This window comes from Sinocyclocheilus rhinocerous, unplaced genomic scaffold (genome assembly GCF_001515625.1).
Source record: "Sinocyclocheilus rhinocerous isolate Xijiao unplaced genomic scaffold, SAMN03320098_v1.1 scaffold323, whole genome shotgun sequence".
Lineage (NCBI taxonomy): Eukaryota > Metazoa > Chordata > Actinopteri > Cypriniformes > Cyprinidae > Sinocyclocheilus > Sinocyclocheilus rhinocerous.
Genome location: NW_015643640.1, coordinates 276,042 through 303,093, shown reverse-complemented (window position 1 = coordinate 303,093; position 27,052 = coordinate 276,042). Strand labels below are relative to the sequence as shown.

General features: G+C 38.4%; 2 protein-coding genes across 4 annotated transcripts in view; one reads left to right on the top strand and one right to left on the bottom strand.

Annotated features, from left to right (window-relative positions):
• Window positions 1-1,056: 1,056 nt before the first annotated feature.
• On the top strand, window positions 1,057-16,597 carry lcorl (ligand dependent nuclear receptor corepressor-like). 3 transcript variants are annotated; one of them, XM_016575142.1, is made up of 8 exons: window positions 1,057-1,180; window positions 3,173-3,238; window positions 3,343-3,422; window positions 4,361-4,490; window positions 5,507-5,719; window positions 6,032-6,104; window positions 11,413-15,869; window positions 16,440-16,597. In XM_016575142.1, the coding sequence occupies exons 1-8, from the start codon at window positions 1,084-1,086 to the stop codon at window positions 16,451-16,453; spliced, it is 5,130 nt and encodes a 1,709-aa protein (XP_016430628.1). In that variant the 5' UTR covers window positions 1,057-1,083; the 3' UTR covers window positions 16,454-16,597. The 3 variants fall into 3 exon arrangements, with proteins under 3 accessions (XP_016430628.1, XP_016430631.1, XP_016430630.1); XM_016575145.1 differs by lacking the exons at window positions 11,413-15,869; window positions 16,440-16,597 and adding an exon at window positions 6,790-10,438; XM_016575144.1 differs by lacking the exons at window positions 1,057-1,180; window positions 3,173-3,238; window positions 3,343-3,422; window positions 4,361-4,490; window positions 5,507-5,719 and adding an exon at window positions 5,907-5,939.
• Window positions 16,598-18,464: 1,867 nt separating this feature from the next.
• The window catches only part of ncapg (non-SMC condensin I complex, subunit G), a 22,339-nt gene continuing 13,751 nt past the window's right edge, over window positions 18,465-27,052 (bottom strand). Inside the window, exons 16-23 of the mRNA XM_016575080.1 lie at window positions 25,502-25,607; window positions 23,122-23,164; window positions 21,301-21,463; window positions 21,013-21,183; window positions 20,717-20,843; window positions 20,046-20,087; window positions 19,096-19,165; window positions 18,465-18,988 (exon numbers count right to left, since the gene is read on the bottom strand). Coding sequence (XP_016430566.1) covers window positions 18,862-18,988; window positions 19,096-19,165; window positions 20,046-20,087; window positions 20,717-20,843; window positions 21,013-21,183; window positions 21,301-21,463; window positions 23,122-23,164; window positions 25,502-25,607 — 849 coding nt within the window. The 3' untranslated portion in view covers window positions 18,465-18,861. The remainder of the gene's footprint in view (window positions 18,989-19,095; window positions 19,166-20,045; window positions 20,088-20,716; window positions 20,844-21,012; window positions 21,184-21,300; window positions 21,464-23,121; window positions 23,165-25,501; window positions 25,608-27,052) is intronic.

The following is a 27,052-nucleotide window of genomic DNA, read 5'->3' as shown; positions in this document are numbered from 1 at the left end:
AAGGGGATACAATTAGTTTAAAGTGATCTCAGATTACACTCTGATATCAGCATGTCTTTTACACACATGGACACGTTGTATAAAATGTAAACAGGTTGATCAATACTTTGATATATGACCTGTAATATATTGATCCAAAATGGAGAAGGAGAATATAAAATCAATTGCATGTGCATCTGAATTAGAAGCAGCATACTGAATTGTAAAACAGATATGTTCTCTCTCTCTGTGTGTGTATGTGTGTGTGTGTGTGTGACATAGATGCTCAGCTGGGCATTAACTCCATCTGTTCTCTCTGAGTGCCTTCCTATTTCTGGACAGTTGGGCTTCATATACATTCGTTAGAAGTGGTGTGTGTGTGTGTGTGTGTGCACGTGTGTCACTTTAGTCAAATGGGGGAGGGGCACACATTGTGTTTGATGTTAACACATTGAAATGTAAAGACAAAAGGACACACATAGATTTATAATTCATAATTTGCCATAGTTAAATGCATAGAACACAATTATGTGATGAAAATTTTACATTTTGCATTTTACATTTTGGTTGACATAATGCAGTATCTGATTGATCTCCTGTCTGGTAAAGCTGCATCTCTGTGCCACTCCTGCAGTATCATTGAACTAGCAGCCATTTTAGCACTGAATTACCATTATAATCATCTTCTGGTTGATGATTAAACTGTACAAGCTGTTACATAAGATCTGATAGTTTATGCTCACAGTTAGCCTATGTGATTGATGATTATTACCAGTGAGGTTGATAGGAAGACAATTATTTAATGGTAATACTGGTACGAGAGTTATTTAGATGACAGGTGCAGGCATGTCAGCTTAAGCTTAAAGCATTAAATTAAATTAAACACTGGTATTCAAGTACACAACTAGCTACTGTACTCAAAACAGCCACACGGTAGAGTATTTATCCAGTGATTTTACTAAATAAATGCGCATACTGGAAGGTTGTTTACATCGCTAAGCCCCGCCCCTAGCTTGTTCTGACACGTGTCAATCAATCGACCCGCGCTATGGATGACGCGCGGTGACGTCACGCTCAGAGCCGGGGGGAAGGAGGACGGACAGAATGGCGACCCAGTGCCGGAGCTCCAAATGCACGGTCGAAAGAAAAGGATTCCGGCGGGAACTCGACTCATGGCGACACAAACTCATCCACTGTGTCGGTAAGATCAAATCACCGCTCCGTAAGCGAACCTAAGCGGTTTCTTTCTCGCCCGGGTCTCACGGAACTCCCTCCCCCCAGCCGCTGTTAGCTCTCGGAGTTGCTAAGCGAGCGTGTGTCAAGTGCAAAAATAACGTTAGTGTAGAGCCGTCGTCCGCGCAAGCCGCGGGTAGCTTTTGTAGCTAACGGAAAAAACGGACAAGGGCCGAACGGGCTCCATTTTCTTTGTCTCTACTTCTTGATTTCCTCGATAACCGAGTTAGCTTTGCACTCACTGACCCTTTCTGCACCGAATACCGATGTACCAACGACCGTGTGTTTGTATTATAATAACAGAGCGTCCGGCTTTTTGAGGCTCTTGCGTGAATTATTTAGTCATTTTTGCACCGTTGTCGAGATGTCCAAAAGTAGTACAGTTTTGATAAGTCATTAGAAAATATTTCTTTTTTTAAATACTGGGTTTTTTAATGTTTTGAAAGCGGGTAGTTAAATAGATAACCCGGTTTAATCTTTTAAAATATCCTCCTGAGAAAAAAAGAAAACGTTTTGTGAATGTTGTTGTTGTTTTTTTAGGTCATTGCACGTAAGAAACAAATGTAGAAAACATTTTTGAAAAAATATATTAATTTTATTCAATGTCCTTTTTAGGGGACGCCAGGACTGAGTTATTCAAAAATAAATAGACATGAAAAGGCATGTATAGACAAAAACAATGTTTTATTTTTTTCCCTTCACCAATCAGTTTTTAGTTTTCAGGCTATTTTTAGCCAAACTTTGTACAAAGATGATTCTCAACTGTTACGAAATATATAACAGTATGATTTGATATACTACTGTATTTTATACAGTATTTGCGTAAAATGTCCATAAACTGGTATTCCCATTCTATACAGTGTATCTATACATTGCATCTAATTTGCATATTAATGTGTTCTTGGGGCAAACCATAATGAAAAAAGAAGTGTGATAATGGGATTAATAACTTGGCAACATTTTCATAAGAATATTTCATAGGAATATTTATTGATCTATAATTGCTTGTTGTGTTTCTCCATAATGCCTGATTAACCATTTGTCCTGGTGTCCTCTACAGAAGACGTGTATGAAAATGATGCTTAGTTTCGTAACAAAAAGCCACATACCATTTTTTCTGAGATGTTTATCTACGACAAACAATTTGAAAATTTGCCCGATTTAAATGATAATTACAAAACATCATCATATTTCCCTAAGAGTGCTCAATTTGATCATTGTTTCATTCATTCTGTTTCTAACATCGCGAGCGAAATGTGAATTTTTTGTAAATTTGTGCAAATTAAAATCGGTTGTTAAAATGTTTTTTTATTACAATAGAATAGTGGAATTGATCAGTAGCATGTCAGATTAATAGATTGTGATTTGTTGTGTGGTTTTGAGGGTTGGATGCAGTCAAGATGGTCAAGGCCTCAATACAGACAAATTCATGCAATACCCAAATGTACTGTATTTGCAGAATGTGACATTCTTGGGTGAGCTTTTGTATGTGTTTTTGTAAGGACATAATGTGAATGTAGCTGCAGTGAAGGGCGTCATTCATGCAGACAACGCAGCAGTACTGGAAATATGAGTTATTCTCACTTCTATATAAAGAAAGTATTTATAAATGATAATATTTACACTTATAGCATTAGGACCACCTGACATTTGGTCACTTAGGCCTTGTCTTGCAGTTAATGATTTTGTGTGCAGTGAGTATTTTCTTTTGCTGTTTGGGCATTTGATAGAATAATATATTGCATGTTAAATTAATTTTTATTAGCCAGTATTGTAAACAGTTTTACATTTATATATGTTCAAATAAAGCATAGATCATTTAGCAAAACCTGGCCAGCATGGGTTGTGACAGATCTGTGTAGATTCAAAATATGAATGTGTTTTTGATAATGTATTTTTTCAAGGGCACCTTTTACTCTTGGATTTCATAAAAATAAGACTATATTGTATTTGTTTGCAGGGTTTGAAAGTATTCTGGAGGGAATATATGGACCAAGGCTGCTGCAAGATCTCAATATATTTGATGGTGAGTTTTATGTTGTCGTCTGCGCTGTCTTAGAAAATTCTTTCTTTCTCTCATGATATCAATGCTCCGCTTACCTGATGGTTATTCATATGATTCTCCCTCAGAGTGTGAACCAGAGGCTGTGGATGATTGGTCCGTGAATGCAAACTGCTCCTTTTGCAACCTGCAGATAGAGAAACTGAATGTAAGCCAACCCTCAAAAGCCACAGAATAGATGTGCTTATTATGGGGTGTTAGCTGGCAAGAAAAGGCTTGGTTTGACATTTGTACTGGGCTCTGATCAATGACAGAAATTAACTTTCACCTTTATTTATATAGTGTTTTATACAATACAGATTGTTTCAAAGCAGTGATAAACAGAAAAATAATGATTCAATGATGCAAACAGAATTCAATTCTGCTGTAAAGTAAATTATTCACGTGACTTTCACATTATGGGTGATATTTGCCTCCTTAAATTGATTTACAGGGGATTTTTTTGTACCTTTATAAAGGCGTTTTTTCTAACCTTATTAAATGTGTAATTTTTGTGTCAAATGTATGTTTAGTTTGAGTATAGAAATATTAAAAGATAAAAATAATTAGAATGATACTTTAAAAAAGAAACTGAAACCACCAGTAGGGGGTGACAAGTCAATGTCTTTGTCACTGAATCATGTTTAGTAAGATTTTGCCTGAAAATAATTTTATCATTTAAAAAAAAAAAAATTTATAATTTTAACCTCTGTATTTTTGTGTTTGCTTGGTTTTTATTTTGTGTTTATGTAACTTTTGTATTATTATTGAACATGGGTTATACATGTTCATTAGCTTTGATCAGGTTACTCGCATTTTTCGCAGTTGCACACAGTAATTTTCAGTGTTTTTCAAATGCGAATGAATGGTTGCACTGTAGAGCTCTGTTTGTATATAACAAATAGTTCTCTGTGTTTAGCAGCTGTTGTTCTGGGTGTTTGTTAATACAGTTTTAATCTTTATAATATATGGTTAAACATGTTGTAAGCACATGTAGCTTAATTAATTATAATTAAGCACAACTCAAGGCTGTGAGACTATAATCAGTGCTTGTTTTGGCTGTATGTGATGAGTGTCACTAACTGACTGTTACCTTTTGTGACACAGGACCATCCTGCTGTGGCCGTGCCTGGTTCGCCACCCCCTGCTGAAACCCCCTCACCTCAGGGCCTGTCCACCTCTGATAAACTCCAGTGCCAAGCAGACCGATTCCTCCATGCTATATTTCGTAAGAAGGGTGAGAAGTACAGTTTTATTCCCATTATCCATAGGGAGTGAAGTAATTGTTACAGCTATTACATGCATTACAATCGTTACCATGCATTACAGCTTCTAACCATTGCATTTGAGTTTTCTTCAATTTAATGTCATAAAGTCTGCAATGCATGAAATGGTAAAACAAACGTCTTAATGATCATTTTAAGACGTCTTATATTTTGGGGATGGAAAAACACAAATCGCGATACAGCCATTTGATTATTAAACTTCAAAAGGCTATGATTTCATTAAAAAAAGAGCGCTGTACGTTGCAGTGTCACAAGGCGGTGCTTCAGACTGCTTCAAAGTGATTGGTGCAATCAGTGAATAGCGCACATTTATGCCAAGAGATTGCTTATGAACTCGAGTTAATGAATATGACAATGTCTACTTTATGACCTTTATATAATATGTTTTACATGGTTCTAAGAATGCATATTTTATCACTCATCTGAAGGATCAGCCTGCAATAGTTTAGACATTTCAAAATAAGAGTCCCGGTGTATTTGGGGCTTTATAATTAAGTGCTGCCAACTGAAAGATGTGTGCATATTTTTACATGAACCGACACAAATAGGACACATTTGGTCACAATCTCTACTATTCTTTTGAAAAATAGATTGCGGATGTCATCAGGATCGGTCAAAATAGTCCGATCGCTCACCCCTACTCTATGGTATTGTGTTGTAAACTGTCACTGGATAGAAAGTTGGCAAAATCAGGCGTGACCTTATGAACCCTAGTAGGAAAGTTGGACAGAAGCGATGGTTTATAGTTTTAAATATTAGTATTTTTATCAAACAGAAATCTAGAGAGCAAGCTTTCAAAATTGTTACAGTTGTTGTCTTGTACACGATGCATGCATGAAGTTCAGTTTTATCAGCTCTAAATTCTTGAAAAGTCAAATGTAGTAAAAGTAGAAAATGTGTTTTTACATAAGGAACCTAGTGCATGAAACGAGATCTTCAACTAGATCTGTATTTTTCAATTTCCCAGAATTCCCTCAAAGCTGCGATTCCAATATACCGTTGGTGGCGCAGGAGTTGATGCGCAAGATGATTCGGAGGTTTGCCTTTGAGTATGCGTGTAAAAGCCAGGCTCACGAGGGCCTGAATGGCCTGAGCAACAGCTCTGAGCTTCTCCCTCATCAACCAGATCCTGACGGGCCTCTGGACCTCACCATCAGCCGAGCTTCTCAGGCCCTGAAAGGTAAGCACCACAACAAAAATCTTTTTTTTTTTTCTTCTTTTTTTCTCGTTTTCACTTCAAGAGACCCCAGCACACAGTCAGATGCAGGAGTTTGTAGCTCTGTATTATTTGATCAGTGTCAAAATTCCGACGTTTTTCAGAATCTAGTCTATTGACTTTCATTAATTATGCTTGTCTCTGAAAGGTACGCAACTCTGAATAAACAGGGTGAATTTACAGAGTGAGCGAATACTTCATTATTTGCAATGATCTTGTGCATTTGCTCTCAAACTTAATATTAATTGCTGTTTTTTCATGGATTACCTTTCATAGTAGATGGAGCACTTGACCTCTCTAAGAAAAACGCATCGTCGGAAAATGAAACTCCTCAACGAAAGGTCTCAGGGTGAGTACTTGTTCTTGTTTACCAAGTTGTGTGCTTGACTGTTGATCTTCATCCTACCGAAGCCAGAGAAAAGCTTGGTACCAAAATGGTAACATTTTGACCCGGTAATATTGATGAGCTTTTTATTTCAGAAAATATTCCTTTGTTTCGTTTGTATCCTATCTGATCATTTTGTGTGAACAAATTCTACTCCTCATACATTTGATGCGTTTATGTTTAATTTAGTGGTTGTTTTGTTGCACTGCCAAAGGGTTGACTCTTTTCTAACTTGTTGGAAGGTAACGTCACATTTGCCAGCAGTCAGGGGCTTTACTTGTTCCTTTGTGCCGCCTGTATTTATTCATTTGTTTATTGATCTATTCGTTGATTCATGCAGTATCATTTTCACATGAGTCTTACAAAATGCATCCGCATTGCAAAGATACTGGAAGTACTCCCATAGACGCTTGTCTTTCTCCACACAATTGACGAGAGACTGTCCTTCCAAGAAGTATCGTTTGCAACCTAAGGCCAAATACAAAAAGCGTTTATCCCCAAACAACTCAAAGGCTTTGTGTTATACAGACAATTGAGAAGCGAGTGATGTTACCAAAAGACAAGGCAGTAAAGGAGTGGACCCTGAGTGCGTCCTGTCATTGGTCCGCTCACCCGTTCGTTTCTCATCCTCCCACCCACCTCCCCTTAGGAGACCAATCAGAGGGGACTATTTGGATCGCAGCTCTGAGTTTGCAGAAGGTTTGCTCTCTAAAGCCTTGAAAGATATTCGGTCTGGATCACTGGACATTCACAAAGCAGCCATACTATACGGGATACCTCAGAAAACCTTACAGCTCCAGACAGAGGCCTTATCACCAGAGCGGAGGGCAGGGGAACCACCCATTTTCGGCACAGAGGCGGTGTGCCCAAGCAACGACACTGGACTCGAGCAATCCGAAGTAAGAAAATGTACATTTGCGTCACCAGAGCACACCGAGCTGAAGTTTCCGGCAGCCGTGACCGCCTCGTCGTACCTTCACCACTTAACCTTGCAGAGGATGGTCTCGCAGCTCCAGGAGCAGAACGACGGGCCTCTCGCCAGCACCTCGCCAGCTACATCTCCTCAGAGTCCTGGACCAGCTGTGCACATCCGAATCCCTCAGGTACGCTTCAGTGCTCAGCCCAAGCTGGATCTGGCTGGCCTGGTGGATGCTGTGTACCAAGCCAACAAAGCCTCCGACGGCTCCACTGCTTTCCACAAGCTGAAGACCATTCTCCCTAAACAGGGCTTGATGGAAAGCCACTCGGGCCTCGAGTCACGTCTGCTCCAGGGCGACCTGCCTCCACTGTGTCTGAACGTGAAGAACGGGAGCGTCACCGGAAGCGTGCTTGACTGTGGAGACAAGCAGCCACGGAAAAAGCGGGGCCGTTATCGCCAATATGACCACGATATCCTGGAGGAGGCCATAGCCATGGTGATGAGTGGGAAGATGAGCGTGTCGAAAGCTCAGAGCGTCTATGGGATTCCACACAGCACCCTTGAGTACAAAGTCAAAGAGCGAACAGGCACGCTCAAGACCCCACCAAAAAAGAAGCTCCGCCTTGCTGAAGCGGCAACCTCAGGCTCCGGAAAGTCAGGGACAACAACCAATGCCTCATCTACTGCCTACAAACAGTCTTAACTCAAAACCTCAACTATTTCCTAGAGAGAGATGGTTTTAATTAAAACATCGCCTAAACTACAGCCAACAAGGTTTTTTTTTTTTTTGGTTTTGTTTTTAACATGCAGTCAGGACCTCATTCAGATTAGGAAGGTACACTTGAATCCTCAGCCACAGGTTAAATGGTACATTTTATCAAGTTACAAAACATGCCTTTAAAAAATCTATTCAGGGGTTTCACTGTGGATATCTATATGAATATATATATTTCAAATATTGTAAAGCACTGTTGATTTTTAAGTTAATTACTCTTAAAACGAAGAGATATTATATTCAGGTTTTGTTCATACATAAGCTAACCTCAGCTTAATGATTGTTGTATGCAGCTTTCACACTAATTAGTCTTTGTAGCGACTGGTCATTTCATTTGAAGTCTTATCAGCGGTATTTTTTTTTATGTGACAGCATGACTGTAACGTCTCTCTTAACTCATCGGTGGGAGATGTCCATCCTTATATGCAATGGGGAGATATGGGTACGAGTTTCCACTCCGGCAAATTTTGGGCTATTAACGCTTATTGGCAGGTAATCAGTTTTATGAAGTATTAATGAAGTACATTAATCAGGACTGTTGCCAGATCATTGGAGTGAAAGCTTGGACCATCTCGGGCTTTTTGTGGATGAGACTTCCCACATTCTGCACTGATAGTGATTTTATTTTGATTTTATTTATTTTAAGTTCAAATACTTATATTGCTGTACACACACACAGCATTGCTTTCTTTTTTTTATGTCTTGCCCCTTTCCATTTTTTTGCCTGCAAATCTGCTCCGCAAATCATACGGGGTAAGTTGGAAATGCAACGTAATGCATGTCAAAATGATGCACGGGGGGGAAAAAAGCGCTTGGCGGCATTCTCAGCGAATGTCTGTTTTACACTGAATAATAGATTACTTTTTCAGTAATCACAACTACTGAAATCCTACTGAAATCTGCCTGCTGAAACCAAAACAGTTCAGGGTCATTTTGCCACTCCACTCACACACTCCATGAGCGAAGCAGTTTAGAGTTGGGTGCTGCTGAACTTGGATCAGAATTTCTCCTAGTCCGTATTTCATGATGCACTTATCATGGGACAGAAATGCAAAGCCTGATCCAAGTGCTACTCTGAATTGCTTTGTTTTTATGTCCAGGATTCTACAGTTTTGCTGCTCTTGCTTTGTGGTGGTTTTTTTTTTCTTTCATGTTAATGATTATTATAGCTTTTAATGACCTATTATACAACTGATTCACTTTATATTACTGGTACTTCAACTCCTCAAATTCTTTCTCAATTTTTTTAAACGGAGTTTAAAAGCTTGTATAGTTGGAATATAAGATTCAGTTGCACTTTACAAAAGATGCAAACATACTTGTGATACAGGTTATTGTTTCATACTTGCGATGAGAAATATTGCCATATACTGACTTTGAATGGCATCTTTTTAGCATAGTTCAGATATCTGATTCACAAGTATACTTGTAGTGCTTTGCAAAGTGTAGCTGAAGCATTATGTGAATTTTGTGATTGAAGCTTTGGAAATATGAACATTTCCATATGCATTGTTAATGTGTTTATCTTTGTGTTGTGAATGTTCTGTAAATGGTTTACCTCTTGTTGTTCCTCAAAGTTAAATTGCCCTCCCCCTAAAAAAACGACAGATTTACTGATATATTCTAAATTTAATTTAGAAGCATTTTTCAAACCACCCTGAATGTTCTTCACAGCTCTTAAAATTAACAACACAGTGCCTGCTCTTACAGCTACTGCTCGGTTACTCTGCAGGCCAGTAGCAGTTTTACATAAATCTTTGAAGAAAAAGAAAAAAAAAAAGTATTTGTATACTATTAAAATCTGTATTGTGGATTTATATACTGTTACCATAATTACTGTTAAATTTTTCTGTTTTTTTCTCGGGGATCGTTATGTCACAGGCACAGTTTCACTTTTAATGTAAAGGGTGGTCATGCAGATTTTTAAAAAATCATATACATGTGTCGTCAGTGCTGCGCTCTCATATTTTCATTATATGGGATACTTTTAGGCTCCCTGTGGGGAATGTCAATCTCTATTATTTCACATTGCTGTTCTAATATATTAATATTAGTGTCCTGTATAATTTCAGCCCAAAAAACATTAGTATTCTAAGGGTAACAACAGTCCTATTAAAAACATGATTGAGAAGTTAGAACTGTTCTTTTATATCAAAATAAGGCCCCTTGGGATTCTGTTATAGAGCCAAATATGGTTCATCCAAAGCCAATTTGCTTTCTCCCATTTTATGGGGACAGTTTGTTCAGGAGTAGTTATAGATCAGAAAGGCATAAAATTATTAGATTTAATGTTTTTCTCTTCTGAGAACAGTTGGGCTTGATTATAGATGGATCATTATATGGATCAATATCACCAGTTTAGGCCTTTCTAAGTATGTGTAATTTCATATTCATAACAGGTGCAGGATACGAGTCATTTTGCAGTCAGTTATTTATGCATATATTTGTTGCACTAAGATTGATTTTGAATTATTCCCTCGAATTGTATTTGTGTTGTGAGTTATTTCTTTCGATGTAATCAGAATATGAAGTTTAAATGTGTTAGTTTTGTGTTGAAGCACTTTGTTGCTCTTGCACATTGTTATGTGAAATTCTTTACAGCACTTGCATGCGTAAGTGAGTTTCTTGTCCTGTAATGTTCCTCTACTACATGCCCCTTTTTTTTTTTATCCCAGACAGGTTAATATATTTGATCTTTATGATGTTTTTCATCAACTTGAAATGGGGGGGAAACTAAAAGCTAATTGGTCCTTTAAGCATGTATTTGTGTCTGAAATATATTTGATGTGGTCTCTTTTTTTTTTTTACATTTCAGGGTTAGGGTAAAGCTAATCAAAGCAAGAATTGAATTAATTGTAATAAGATGGAATACTGAAGGCATATTACTCTAGTGTGTTTTAACTATCCTGCATTTAAAAGTGTGTAATTTATATACTTTTTCAAACATTCTCTAACGTTTCCCTCCACCCCTTAACAAATCTGTGTTACCCTTTGGGGTAGTTGTATTTCACATTTCTAATATATATTGTTGATTTGTAATCGGTTTTGTCTGGAAACACATTAATTCATCAGGAAACAAAATAATTCAGGTTTGATTAAAATAATTAAATATTCTGTATAGTTTTCCTGAGTGTAAGCGTTACTACAATCGCCATCCTTTGCCTTCAAGTTACCAATAAAAAATTGTTCCATGTACCGAATTGTTTGTACTTTGTTGTAAATTTCTAATCCACGCTTAAATTTGGAAAAGCTGACAGAGGTGGAATAATGCTTTATCTGTGGCGTTTACATTTAATTCGGCTTATACAGTCTGTATTGCTGTAACATCTTTGCAATGCAATGTCATTTGGTGCCTTTAACAAGATGAGCAGTGCTCATTTAAATACAGCTATGCAAACTTTATAATTCTGCAATATGTCTTTTATAGTAGGATTTTGTAAATCCTTTAATCCAATTCAAATGTATTACAGGTTATAACAGAGTAAAAAAAGAAATGAGTGGCGTAGCTCAACTCACATTCATGAAAAGCTGATTATGCCAATGATTGAGTAATGACTTAACCCGATTTATTTATGTAGTTCCTTAGGGCCATGTGTGGAAGACCAGTCCGGGCTGGAGAAGCAAGATGGTTCTAAAGCTCCAATGGTCTGGAGAGTCACTGTGTTGGAGAAGGTCCTGTCTTCGCTTTGTTCCCATCATAGACTGCTGCTCTATCATATTTTAAAGGACGTGCAGGAAGATTACAACATCTCTGTAACTCTGCGGGATGCTCACAGAAGACAATTTAAGGCCGGATCCCTCTGTTGCCGTGCTGATAAAAAATCACTTAATGAGGCCCCAATACTTTCATTAAGTGACTGCTCGGTAACTGCTGGCATTTGTTGCAGAACAGCTTGTAGGCTTCCAATATGTGCATTTTCTCCTCTATGCGTCTGTCTGAGGAACATTCATGGCCATTCCTGCCAAAATGCATCTTTGGCATGTGTTGGCCAAGACAACTGTTCCAATCCCACTGTTTGTTGTACTCACTCAAAACTACCCTCATGCCAGCATCAGCACAATGGTGATCATACCTGCATTTCTCATATAAGAGGAGCTCTAATCACCCATCAGGGTGATTGTAGATGTAAAGGAAGCCGTAGCCCCTCCCCACCACCACTATCGCCAAAGCCAGTGGACCTGGACTGTAAAATAGCTGTCAAGTCCGGTCTCTTCCACATTCAGGACTGCAAGTCCATGAATATGGCACCTCCTTCTCTCCTACCTCACAGAACTGAGGAAGAAGATACAGCTTTGTACTCTAACACTCTTCTACATGTGGGATCTCCTGATGAATGTTGCGAGAAAGTTGTAATGTTGCATGCACAAGCAGAGAAGGAGAATGACTACCAGTGTGGATCTTTTATAGGAGATCTAATGGATAGAGTCACTGAAAAGCTCAGGAGTATCCAACCTTCAGAGAAGGAACAAAATCTCGCTAACCATGCCAGTCAAATCTCCAAGACACAAGATGACACACATTTGACAGAGATTATAACAACTGTGCTACACAATAGTAGCGACAAAGATTACAACCTTAATGAGCTTTTACAACAGCATGTAGCCACAGAACAGCGATCCCCTCAGACACGTTCCCGTAAGAGACTGGAAACGTTAGTTGCCATGAGCAAGTCGCCAGACCTTCCATCATCAAGAAGACAAAGCTTACAAATCAAAAGAGATCTGGCCAGACTTAGTCCATCATATTTCAAGAGGAATATGGGGCTTGAGAGAGATAGGTCCTTAAAAACCGTTAAAGCCGCGCAGCTAACATACTCTCTTGTTGAACAATCTGATTGCAGAAAGTTGGACAGAAAATCCAAGACCGTATACGCAGAGCCTGTAAAAGATACCTTAGAAAATCTGACAACGCATGCACAAACTGAGACACTGAATAATCAAGAGAGCCAAGAAACTCAACCCCAACATGTGTGTCTTGAAGAACCACTGCCTCCGGATGAAAGGCCACAATTACAAACAACTGATAGTGACCGGAAGGTAAAAGCGAAAACTCATAAAGAGAAAAATCTGACTGTTCAAGTTGGAAGGGCCAGACGAAATATTGTACCACCTCAGCGTTTCTCTTCCTATGTTACTGAGCCACGAAAGATGTATTTTGCAGCCTGTTTTTCAGGAAGTATATTCACCAAGCATTCCCCTAAGGACAGCACCTCAACCGCACTTGGCTCTACAGAAGAAATCCCCTGGCCAAGTGATGTATGTGACAAACAGCCTTTTCAAAAGGATGAACGAGAAGACTGTGATGTGCCACAGAACACAACTTCATCAAAAGATGAGATTCCATCCAAAAAAGAGCCACCATGTGAGCTCAAGAGTAATGGTAGGAATCCTGATAAAGAGAGTGCAAGAAAAAGGAATCCATGCCAGAATTCCACCTCGCCATTAAAAAGATCCAAACGCCATAGAACCAACAGTCTAAACACTGACCCACACAATCCTACTGAAACTATGTCTAACTTTACTACCACTGAGAGTGCACAACAGGCTAAAGCAAGCCTGTCTGGACTGAAATATGAAAGTCCAATAAAGCTCATGTTTGTTTCCTCTGTGACTGGTGAAGATGGTGTAAAATATACTCTCAAAGCAGCTGCCTCTAGCTCAAATTCCCATGGAGAGATGTTTGATCCATGTATGGAATCCTCATGGGCAGGCAGTGCCATAGACGAACATTTCCACGATTCTGTCCTTGAATCTTCTCCAGGGAGAACTGTTGAGCGTGGTGGGAACAAGTGCACTTCACCGAAAGTGCTTTCACTTGATGCATTATTGCCCGGTTGTTCAAGCAATGAAGGTGAAATCCGAGAAACACTACCAGGTGTACATCAAACAACTCCAGTAAAACGGCGTCCTGGTCGCCCCAAAAAAATAGGACCGCATATTGAGAAGTCTGTGAAACGTCCCATTGGCAGACCTCCAAAACCCAAAACAACTGATGTAAGTTCTTCAACTGGTACAACCGGTTCCGGTTCCAGTGCAGTAAGTCGAACAACTGAAGAAATGTCTTGTAAGGATGATGGAAACAAAAATCTAAAAATCACTATAATGTATGGAAGATCAAGAAGGGCAAAAAGAGTAGTTTCTGAAGATCTGAGTAATTTCCCAGCACAGCAGCATGTTTATGAAGTATTAAATGGTGGCACGTACAGTAAAACATGTTCTGGAAAGGCGAGTAGTAATGATCAAATGACCAAAGATCTCCATTTTGTTATGCCTATTGAAGACAGGAAATGCATCTATTCTAGCAGCAACATCAAATGTCAAAGACAGAGTGACACAGCAGTGTCAAGAAAACCAGGAAGACCTCCCAAAGTCAAAATTTCTGGGATCTCGGTCACTGTCACAACAGGGTCACCAAGGCAAAGGAAGATACATATAAAAAGGGACACAAAAGATTTACATCTGCTCAGAAATGCCCTTCGAGTTGAATTTCAACCTTCCAAAGAGCAGAAGACAATCGGCATTCCTACTGACATTCACAAGGATACAGTGGCTGCACCGAAAGAACATAACCAGAATACCAGAGGGAAGTTCATACCGGTGAGGCATTCGGTTAGAGAGCGGAAACCCTCCATTCATTTGCTCCACTCTGTCGCTACTGCCAGATCCTGCGCATTGGTTCGCAGGTCACGAAAACTACTGCTGAATAAGGTTAGCTGTGAGGCCAGCCAGAATACAAAGAACAGACGAGAGGAGCTCCCAAAAAATGCACTTTCCATAAAGACCAAGAATGTCAGTCAGATACAAGACACTGTTCATTTTTCTGCTGTTTCGGTGGACTCGATTTTTTCATCGAATGAGGACTTCAGGTGGTGGCCCACCTCAGCATCACCTGAAACTTTAAATGGAGAGTTGGCTAGGAGGATCAGGCTAATGTCCAACACTTGGGTATCAGATGTCCTGGAGGCTAACAAGTCAGGAGAGATTAAAACCGATCTTAAACCAAAACCTTGTGAGAAGCTCGATGGTTCTGCTAAGAAGTCTGCTTCTGCCATCAAAATGCTTTTTGAGAAAAACTATAATATGGAGAAGCTCTGTACTTGGTTTATGCAGTCCACGGAAACTCAGTCCCTTGCGATTGTAAAGAAGACCACTGAAAGAAATCCCAAGGACGTCTTTCACTACAACCTCAGCAGACCCAATTGCAAAGTGAATGTTTGCCCAAGTCCACAAGCAGAGAGACTCAGGAAACATGTCAAGAAATTTGCTAAAGTCGTCCCAAAGAGTCCGTCAATGCACAAGCAAGCACAAGAAATGCTGTCCAAGTCAACAAGGTCACAAGCCAAGAGAAAACTTTTTAATACGTCATCATTTAAACCAAGGCATGATGTTAGGCAGCAAATCTCTATGTCTAGAAGGACATGGGTTGTCTACAGAACAGCTCTGCTTAGAGCGAGGCTAAAGTTTAAAACCAGGCCTAGCATAACATTAGGAGGCGATGTGGCACACAAATGTTTTCGTGACCAGATGAGGACAATGACTTCAGGTGCTAAGACTCTAGAATTATTGAACTTGGTAGACAAGACATCCAGACCAGTCATGAAAGTTCAAAATGCATTAAAACTTCTAGTCAAAACTCCTCAGAAAATGATTGGGATTGCCAATATTTCAAAGCAGAACAGAATCAGCTCCAAAGCTTGGAGTCCAGAGTCCCTAAAGGAGTGCAGGGTGTTTCTGAAAAAGATCAACTCCCCAAACACAAAGTCACTGACAGAGGAATGTAACATTTGCACAGTAAAGCTCTATGATGTCTCGGAGCAAGAGGAGAATGAGGATGTTACGTTGAGAGTGACACCTCCCAGTACAGGTAACTCTCCAGTACAGCTGCCCTCATCCCCAAAAAGCCAGAGCAAGAATGGTAGAAAAAGAGGCAAACGGAAAAGTGGCAGCACAAGTCCATCTCCCCCAACAAAAATGATCAGACAATCAAGGAGCAGCAGGGGTGTCCTGGGAGCGAGGTGGTGTGACTTTGTGCTCGGTAAGTCATCTTTTAGCATAATTTTTTGTTATGCCTGAAACATACTCTATGCAAGTACGCAAACATGATCTAGCTATAAACGCTCTGTTTTGAGGACCATGGCAGAAAAAAGTGTAAAGCAAATCTTTCCAAGATATACTTAACTGCATAATAACCAATCCAGTTTAATGTCAAGATAATTGAATGTAACTCATTCTGACACAGTAGTACTGAGGTTTGTTACTGCCAGACCGATGCAACAGTGCATGTCAAGTATGTTTAACCTGATTGTTGTGTTGAGCATGCACTCCTGTCTGCATACTGGCATAAAGTATGTTTCTGGCTTCCGTAAAGAATTTTATTTTTTTATATATTAGAGTGAACAGTTAGGTTTTTTTCCTTTGTAGTGTTTACTTTGTATTGATTCTAGAAGTGTAGGTGGTTTCACGTGTGTGTGTGTGTGTATATATATATATATATATGAGCAATATCACTCGAGTCGGATAAAAGTTTTAAAACGGAGCATGCCATGTTTATAGACAGTACTCTCTTTGAGAACTCAAATCTACGTCTCCAATTTTTGCTTTACAGGGTCATTGAAATAACATGGAACCAGTTTTGGGCAAGGCATTTTCTTGAACTCTAACATAAGGTGCCTTTCATCAGGGGTCTGGCTAAGTATCACAAGCATTTTGACATGCAAGCGTCATGTAGCAAAAACAAAAAAATACAAACAACTTTAAGACACTTTTTGCACTATTTAAACTTAATTTGTGTTTTTATGTTTGTAAAATGTTTTATGTAGCTTTTAAAATCTCCCTTGAAATTTTTTTTTGGTGCAGAGCAAGAGAAGATCTAGTTACATGAAGGAGTACCAAAGGTTACAAGAGCAGTATATTGTTTGATTTGCCTAACCTGTGACTTTGGAGTCTCATAAGAGTTCAACTTCAAGGCAAACGTTTATATAATTCTGGAAAAGACAAGTTAATTTCACATTTCTTTACATTTTATAAACTTTGGCGTTGTAAGAGCTCTTTAAATAGGATTTTATTTTATTTTATTTTTTTTAACAATGTCAAGTTGGGAATTTGTTTAAAATCAAGTCTTATGTACTGTTAATGTTCCGTACAGAAACTGCCCACTTAAAAAGTACTAGCAATGCATTCTGAAATTAGAAAATTATAGTAGTGTCTCCACTTTTTTTTTTTTTGGTATCAATTTATCTAAGTGTCCTCTAGTCCTGTATTTATGGAAACCTTTCTTACAACTCCTGTGAATTTACTCTCTGCCAAGTTGTTGAAAATCATTTAAGCATTAATTTACATCCAGCTTTATGTTCTCTTTGCACTACCAAACCCAAACTAGCTACCTGTTTCATTTTCTCATTTCTGACTTAAACCATTGTTGTAATGTACAGCGTATTTTTGGTGCAATGTTTTACATTTAAAGATGTAAGATTATATTTTTCTTTTCTTTTTTTAAATTAAAAGCTTTTAAGATGATCCAGAGGCAAATATGTTTTACACATCGTTTCTTCTATACAAGAACTTTAGTTGTGCAAACTTTAATTTCTGATCTATTGCAGTATGTGACGCCTACCTCCTGAAATCTACTGGCAAGGCATGGTAGTTTGGTCTGAACTGATAAAACCCATTGTTGTAACCATGTCATTCATTTAGGCCTCTACCAAAAACATTCTAACTGGTTATACAGCCTGTATGTTTAGTATCTATTTAAATGCTGTGTTGTTAGCTCTAGTTCCCATCTGATGTTTGTTACCAATCTGTGGCTCTGCCCCCCTGAATATGTAGAAAGTTAAAGTTGCCCTGCTATGGCCTTAGGCTGATGATACACGGGGCAACATTTTTTGAGCAGTGCTGCTTGGGCACTTTCCCATTGAAAATGGGTAACATGTCTATCTGGATACTTTAGATCGGTCATGGGCCTTGTTTCTCATCTGGTTGCCCGTTGACGGCAACATTGCTCAAAAAGTTGCCCCATGTATCATCAGCATTAGGTTTTGTTGAGGTCATCTTAGTTCATTTAGGCTCTCTGTAACAAGACTGGCTTGCAGCTGTGAAATACAAGTTTAGCCAGTGCAACACACAAACCACTTTAGAGGCATATTTTTTGAGAAATTGTATGTTCATTTCCCACCTAGTTTATTCTATTCGATTTAAACCATTGTGTCTGGGTGCTTGTCAGCTAGAGAAATATTTCTGAAACTGCTGAAAAACTCCCTTTAGTTACATCTACATGCCCAGTGCCAACATAAAGTGGCAAAAGTACAGACAAAAATGGTGCATTATATCTTTATACCTATGCCAACCAAATGCTGGAGATGAAGCTTGTTATGAGAATCATTCAGGAGGCCTTCTGTGTATTGTCTTATGTTCAAATATGCCATTTTGAAGTTTTGGCCACTGTAACCTTGTTACCCGGTGCTATATGTTGTACATAAACATACAAATTATGTACACATTGTATTGTATTTTCTGTTTTTATACTTGCCTTCAAAGAAGCGGTCTCAATCGTTAGAACAATAAAAGCTCTTGCAAACACTTTTAGAGTAACTGTGTTACAGGTTTAAACATTTTTATTTAGACAGAAAAATGCATACAAATCAAAGTAATTTTTTCACTTTAAAATATTAGCTATTATTGACAAGCCAACTGTTCATACTAGAATCTTAAAATAGAAAATGGCAAAAATAAGGGAACAGTTTGTCCCACTAGCTCACACGCATTTAAAACAACAGCTTCGAGTAAATAAATGAATGTTGAAGTGACTCCTACCCAAAGACAACCTTTGGAGAATTACTGCAGATGATGCATTTTAACAAAAACATTCATTTTGACAATCAAGCCCTTAACCCAGGTTGACACTGTAAATAGTTGGACTAAATAATTAGACTAGACTGCATTAAAATGTATCAATGTAATCTCTCGGATACATCCGAGGGAACTGTAGGATGTAATAGGCGAAAGCGGACCTTCTTAAAGAGTAATCCACTCTAAGAACCATTGGCCTCCTGGTTCATAAGGGCAGTCAGATCCTGCTTTGTTTTATCTACAGCAGCCATCTTGGCACGGCGACTTGGTCTTACTGATGGAGGCTCTTCAGGAACATTCTCGTCGTCGCTATAGAATGATTAGAATGCAAGCAAAAGATAAGCGACCTACAAAAGGAAACATTTACATTTGAAGTTAAAAACAAAACCATTCGTTAAGATGTGGAACAAGCCAACCTTTCATCAGAGGACAACTCCGCTTTACTGGCTTTCTTGCCATTCTTTGCAGTGGAAGCTTTTTTCTGGCCTGAAACACAACAGTGTGAAAGATAATACAACAATCATATAAGCCACGCCAAGCAAGCAAAGAAAAAGATTCACTCGTAGCTAGGGCTGCGCGATTAATCGAATGCGATTGTCATGCGCATTTTGATAGTAATGCCGGTTCTGTAATCAGCAGGAAATCATCATCACGTGCTTTCAGATGGAGCAGAATTTACTACACAGCCGTAGTTCACTGACAAGTTACGCAAAAAACAAACAAAATCGCAGACGATTTTATTGCGCGATTATGAAATCGGAGAAATCGTTCGCGATAATGACAGCTGTTTGCATAGCTTCTCAGTGAACTACGGCTCTGTGAAGTAAATGCTGCTCCATCTGAAAGCATGTGAACATACCACATTTAATAACATGTTTTTACTCCAAACTCACTTCATAACGTCAGTCGAGTGTTTGAAATAAATCCTTCTCTGAGATGACGTGGCTTCTTACACAGAATAAGGCACGCAACATATATCATAGTATTTAAGCAGTGATAAAGGCATTGCATTATAAATATACTTTATTTTAATAAAAATTATAATAATAAGAACCAAGATTAACCGTATATTGCCGTAGTCGTGTGTTTATTAGTCACGTTGAATTAATGAAAGCAGTTGAATCTTCTGTTTATTCAGCTGCAGCGATAGGCATTTTCTGGGTTTCTTCTGCGAGGCATATTTGGAGTTTCAGCGCGAGAGTGCCCTCTGGCCTTTGGATGGAGATTTACTGCTGATCACAGAACCGTGCTTCACTGAAAGACACGCATGACAATTGCAGCTTCTGTCGAATCGCGATCTCGATTCCATTTAGATTTATCGTGCAGCCCTACTCGTAGCATTTGATCAAATTAAAAATAATTGTACCTCTTTTTGCACGTTTAGCTTTAGTCTCATCTTTGTTCACCTCTGCAAGGATGCACAGATAGGTTTGTTAATGTAACAGATACTTTGAATACTACAGGTAAAAGAAAACCACTTCCTTTCCCATAACTCAACCTATGAGAAAATCAACTATCAATGACAGAAACGAACTATTAATGGGCAATATTTGCCCCGGGAATAGATTTCAAAGAGTGTTTTTACCTCTACGAGTAGATTTTGTTCTTACTACATAAATACACAGTGTACTACTTATGTCAAATACTTTATAATTCAGTCAATTGAGAATAATGAATCTGAACAATTATAAATGTTATTACAAATTAATAATAATATTAAATTATAATTATGAAAAATTACATATTTTTAAAATAACATTGTAATTGAATCAACTGAGAATTATGAATCTGAACGGTTATCAAAATGATACCCCCATCGCTTTAAAACCACTTCATAGTAAGGCTCCACCAACACTCGCCTCTGAATATACATACTACACTATATAGATCTAAAAACAATGTTAGGTGAATAAATAAAACAATACTAATATACATATATTATTCACCAAGGGAACAGGTTTTTGCTCTCAGCCCTGATACATTTCTGGGCCTGGTAATAAAGGCTGGTAAAATGCGTGTTAGTTTGCTAGCTAGTACCTCCATTGTTGTCATCCAAGTTCTGCAAAGTTGTGTCCTGGTTACCGGCTGATTTGGAACAACTATCTCCATTTAGTTGGTTACAAAGCTTCTCAATAATCCTTATACAGTGCTTATCTTTCACTTCCTGTAACACACACGAGATCAATGTCACTATGATCATAACTGCTTACCATAATGCTATTCTATCTAATCGGACGGGATATTTCATTAATTTCTTATCCATTTCTGCTTAATCTGCTGTTCTTTGCTTTTACCCAGTGTGGCTCTCCAACCATAAGTTCACAAAAGAGTACCTGTAAAATGTCTTTTAACAGGAGTTGCAATTCACTGTTAGCCGGTCCAGGTTCAGAGTTAATCTCCAGCCAGCTGAGAGTTTTACAGTAGACGCGCACCTCGGGAGCAGAAATGTCTCGCAAGATTTCATTACAGACACGCACTGCCAGGGAGTCATGCACAGACACGGCCTGCAAAAGAGTTTTGGTCATTTACAAAATATCAACACTTTAAAGTGCTTTGAACAAAACCCATTGCTGTTATTATTATTATTTTTTTTATAAGCGTGCGTGTGTATTCAAGCGTACCTGTACGGCAGCAGGCTTCACAAGAGCGCTGGGTCGAGTTAGTTCAACAAACAGTTCAGCCACGTTGGATGCGTCTACCTCAGACAATGGAGATGTCACAGGAGCGTTGAACAGAGTTCTCAAGGTTGGAAGAAAACTCTCCTCCACACACTCTTGATTTGTTCTGGTGTACAACAATTACAGGGACAACTCTAAACATCTGTGCCGTTACAATAGTCATTAATGTTAATGGCAGCATGAACAAACACAACTAATTCATTAAAGGGATAGTAGGGATGTAACGATTCACTCAACTCACAATGCGATACAATTTATGATACTGATTTCATGATAGGATTCTCTCTTCATTTTTTTTAACAAAATAAGGTTCAAGACCAATGAAAAGGGCATTAACAGTTGTCTCACGAGGCTTTTTTTTTTTTTTAAACAGCAAAATCAACAATTTTTGTGTATTTTTTTTTTTAATTGAAGGTTGCAACGTCTCTTCCCTGATAATACAGTTGTCATATATCCAGACAAGTTTCAATTCTACGATAACAAATAATCCAATCAATTCCTGATGGACAATAAATCAAGTCCCTCCTTGTTCGAAAAGCAGTTTCACACACACACACACACACATACATATATATATATATATATACTGCCGTTCAAAATATACATTAAAAAAAAAAAAAAAAGTTTTCTTGTAATGCCAAGCTGAATTTTCAGCATCAATACTCCAAATCTTCAGTGTCTCAAGATGTTTCAGAAATCATTCTGATATGCTGATTTATTATTGTTGGAAACAATTATTGCTGCTTAATATATTTTTTGGGAACCTGAGATACTTTTTTCCAGGATTCTTTGATGAACAAAGTTAAAAAGAACAGCATTTATTCAAAATACTATCATATTATCAATTTAACAAATCCTTGCTGAATAAAATTAATTTCTTTCAAAAAAAAAAAACTGACCCCAAACTTTTAAACCGTAGTGTACCGTTACAAAAGACTTCTATTTTAATAAATCATCATATTAGAATGATTTCTGAAGAATAATGTGACACTGAAGACTGGAGTAATGATGCTGAAAATTCAGTTTTGATCACAGAAATAAATTACATTTTAAAGTATATTAAATTAAAAAACCTTTATTTTCAACAAATAATTTCACAATATTACGGTTTTCACTGTATTTTTTATCAAATAAATGCAGCCTAGATGAGCAGAAGTGTCTTAAAAAAAAGAAAAACAATAAAAATCTTACTGATCCTACATTTTTGAATGGCAGTGTCACCACTAGGAAGAAAAGACTGCAACTTTCATATCAGGTTCACTTTAAAGACATTTTCTAAACATCTATTTGACATCTAACAGGAAACATCCTATAGATGTATTGCAGATGAGCAAACACTCTAAAAAAAAAAAATACATCTTGCAGATGTCAAATAGACGTCTCTGTGATGCAGTGTGCTATCGGGATAAGCACAAACCGCATCATTCAGAAATGATACCGGTTAATAAAGCGGAATGTTGTAATGAACAAACAGTAAACACAATAGCTAGCCTATAGGCGATTTTAGTTCTCCTCACTCCACAACAAATCCAAATTTAACGGTATTCAGAACAGAACAAGAATGAAAAATATACGTTGCTAAAAAAGCCAAAACGAATTTAAAGAGAAATTGACGGCAAACGGCTCTGTTCTTACGCAGCTCTCTCATTCGGCACGAATCCATATGTTTCCATATTCGCGATGTATTTGAATAAAACAAGCTTTGTATTTAATGCGCTTTCCGCAAAAAACAAAACATTCTCATCACATGAGAAAATTATGTACTTTGCCCGAGCTGGAGGCTGCACGGCACGGATTGTACGACAGACTATTTAAATTAAGCATTGTAGCTATATGTTTAGTTGAATATAGCCTATTTTATTCTGATAATGAACAGGCTGCAATGTTTGCAGTGCTGTATTGTGTGTGCGTGAGGCACCGGCGCGATCAAACAGCGGGAAGATAAAATACTAGTCTGCCGCATCTCTTCTCCGACCCTGCAGCTCTCTCCGTTAGCTTTGTGTCAGTGGCACCAGTCCAGGTGTTTCTTCAGTTACTCGTGCTATTTCTCCATGTTGAGTTCGGTATTGCACATAGATTGCACCTTACTATGCATTTTGTCCTTCTCTCTGATGAACTGAAAGTGTGTCCGTCTCACAAATGTAGAATCCGTCTCTGCAGTCATCTCAACCATCAAATTACAGCAACAGGAAACAGACTATTTTACCCGCGGAATTTATTCTCTACTACTGTTTTGCAGTGTTGGTCATTTCAGCACTTAATTTTGAATTAAAATATGTTGTTGTAACTTGCGTTACTGAGATTGTACCGAGTAATAATATTACCCAAATTTGATTAGTAATGCGTTATATTACTGCGTTACAGCAAAAAGTAATATACTACTGTAATATTGTTACTTTTGTAATGCGTTACTCCCAACACTGTTCATATATACGCTTTCAAACATTTCCGCGTGTAGGGTGCCAGGGTTTCACAACAAAACCCGCCCAATTGCTACTCAAAACTAGCCCAATCGCGTTTCGAGGGGGGGTCCACCGGTAAAAATCACGTTCCAGGGGGTAAAATACAAATTTTTTTGCCGGGGCTCCCCTGCTAAAATTCGCATTCCAGGGGATAAATATCATGTTATTGGAGTTGCTTCAACCCGCGGACATGAAAAACAACCCACGGCAACAGCGTTAAGTAGCCCAATTCCTCGGGAAAACCGCAGACTTGGCAACACTGGTTATAGCATGAAATAAACATGAATGAACATCAGAAGGTAACTTGTTTCAACTGCAGAAAGACGTCAATACACCGTTTTTCAAGTTCAAGTCCACTGACGTTAATCTACTCTCCTGTCTGGTTTGTTTGTTGAACGAAATGGCAGATTTGGTGTTATGAATGGTCAGATCGCCTGTCAATCAAACTCCCAGCGAAGGGTCAATTGTGAGTTTATATCCTACAATTCTGACACAATTCGGACTGAGTTAATAGACTCGCTGTTCTGAGTTTATATCTTGTAAAATCCCACAATCCTGAGTTTGTCTTAAAAATCTCACAATTCTAAATATTTGTCTTGCAATTCTGAATTTATCTCACAATTCTGGGTTTATATCTCGTAATTCTGAATTATGAGGAAAGAAAGTAATTATCTTTTTCATTTGTAATTATCTTTTAAAGTTTTTTTTATCCAAGCTTCCATAATAAACACGACTGATAGAATGCGGTAGGATGAGTCTGTCAAGTCTCACTGTAGTCTATAATTGTTGCATATATGAAGGTGTATGGATGGGTTTCTGGTTTCTAGCTGGTGTTCGGTCATGCGTGGATTTGCTGAACTGACAGCTCTGCTGTCTGCTGGGTTTAGACTCATTGTTTCTGGTCAATGTTTGGATGGTGGGAAGCTCAGAGGAGAAAGAGAAATTAGTAATGCGTTATATTACTGCGTTACAGCAAAAAGTAATATACTACTGTAATATTGTTACTTTTGTAATGCGTTACTCCCAACACTGTTCATATATACGCTTTCAAACATTTCCGCGTGTAGGGTGCCAGGGTTTCACAACAAAACCCGCCCAATTGCTACTCAAAACTAGCCCAATCGCGTTTCGAGGGGGGGTCCACCGGTAAAAATCACGTTCCAGGGGGTAAAATACACATTTTTTGGAGGGGTTCCCCAAACCGCGGACTTGGCAACACTGTAGCATGCCAACTTGATGCTTCCTCTGAAGACTGCTTAGATGTGCTCGACTTGAAGCAGCACTGCTTAGACCTATCGGTGTGTGTCATCAAAGTACTGCGAGAGCTATAAGAGAGCGGACGTCTCCTTATGCTTTCTCTCGCCGTACTTTGATGTCGAACACACCTCTTTACTCTCACGTGTCACGTGACAGAGTGTAATCGCAGCCTCCGCGTTTTTTCATATCGCGATATTATCGCAAATGCAATTAATCGTTCAGCCCTACTGTCAATTCCATTCCAATTGGACATGCACAAAACTGTCACTTTTTTGCCCTGGTGTCAATTTATTACAACAGGATAGGCATACAATGATGATTGATATTTTTAGCTGTAGGGTTTGGCAAGAACTATCAGGTTTACTAGTGATGGCAAAGTTCCAATATAGTATAACCAATAATATAATGGATATGCAGTACCTCACTATCAAGGAATTCTGAGAGCATCTTCAGGATGCTCTGAATGGTACCCTCCTCCTCAGCTTGATGTTCAGGCTGCCCATTACTGTCGTCTTGGGAGACAGGAGCAGGCTTGTCTTGCAGGATGTTGAGGCCATTGAGCAGGAGCTGGTCGATGAGAGCTCGGAGAGCACTGATCCTGATTTTAGGCTCATCTAGCTGTGTGATCTAAACATACAAATAAAAATAAACCTCTGAGCCACTAGGACAAAGTGAATTCATTCATCTTTATAACAAGTGTGTTATAAATACCTGCAAGAGCAGCACAAGGTGTGTGTTGGCGAGGTCTTTACTGTGGAGGGCAGCAGTTCCCAAACAGATGACAGCCATGTTGCGCACAGCAGGGTTAGGGTTGGACACACCTGGCAGTATCTAGAATGGAGAGATCACTTTGAAGTTATATTCCCATAACTGCAGCTCTAATTAAGCACTGCACTGATTTTGTGTTGAGAATCCAGTAACCAAATTGACTTGTGATAAAAGTGCTATGCAGACACACGCTTGTCCTACACCGCAGAATAGCAGGAAATCGGTACTGATGTGAGTGCTTTTATAGATTTGTATCGAGAAAAGCGCTATACAAATAAACTTGAATTGAATAAATGTGTTTTGTACCAGTGACTCAATCAGAGCATTCATGGTAGGGCAGATTCCTCTCTTGATGTTCATTTGCTTGAACAACTCGGCACACATTGTCAGACATTTCAGCAAGGTCTTTGGATCACTCTGGGGGAAATACACACACACACACACACACACGACAGAAGATTACATTATGAGGGATTAGATTTAAATTCAGCACTTCATATCTGGCTTGCTGTCAATATATACACTTCAACAAAATCAACTAAGCCAGAACGTTCAGCTAAAATGTGAAACCAAGACTCAGGGCATTTCACACTCCAGCTTGTAACATATATTTATTTACAACACTGAGCGAGCAATGTTGACTAATAACTATCAATCAACTCATGATCATATGATACTAATTCAACAGTGAACAGTTTTAATTCAACACCCTTATCCACAAAAACATTGAGACAAAATAATAAAATTGAAAATTAACTAATAAGCAAATATCTGTTAGAATAACAGTGCTCCTGAGAATTCCTTGTGTATACACTACCATTTGTAAGTCTGGAGTAAATAAAATGTCTTAATATTTTTGAAAGAAGTCTCACTCACCAAGGCTGCATTTATTGGATCAAAAATTCAGTTCTATCATGAGCAGTGTTGGGCAGTAACTAGTTACTGTAATAATGTTACTTTTTGCAGTAACTAGTAGTGTAACTAATTACTAATAAGATTTCAGTAATAATATTAGTTACCATCCATAAAACAGCTAGTTACTTAGTTACTTTTTATGCCTCAACCCCTACTGATTTGAAATCCAACAATCCAATAATTCCTAGATTTATTTTCATAATTTTCACGACTCGCACAGGCATGTGATGTCCCCAGTGCAGCAGGCAAGCTTGGAATATGGAAAAGCTTACATTCAGCAGATAGAAATATTG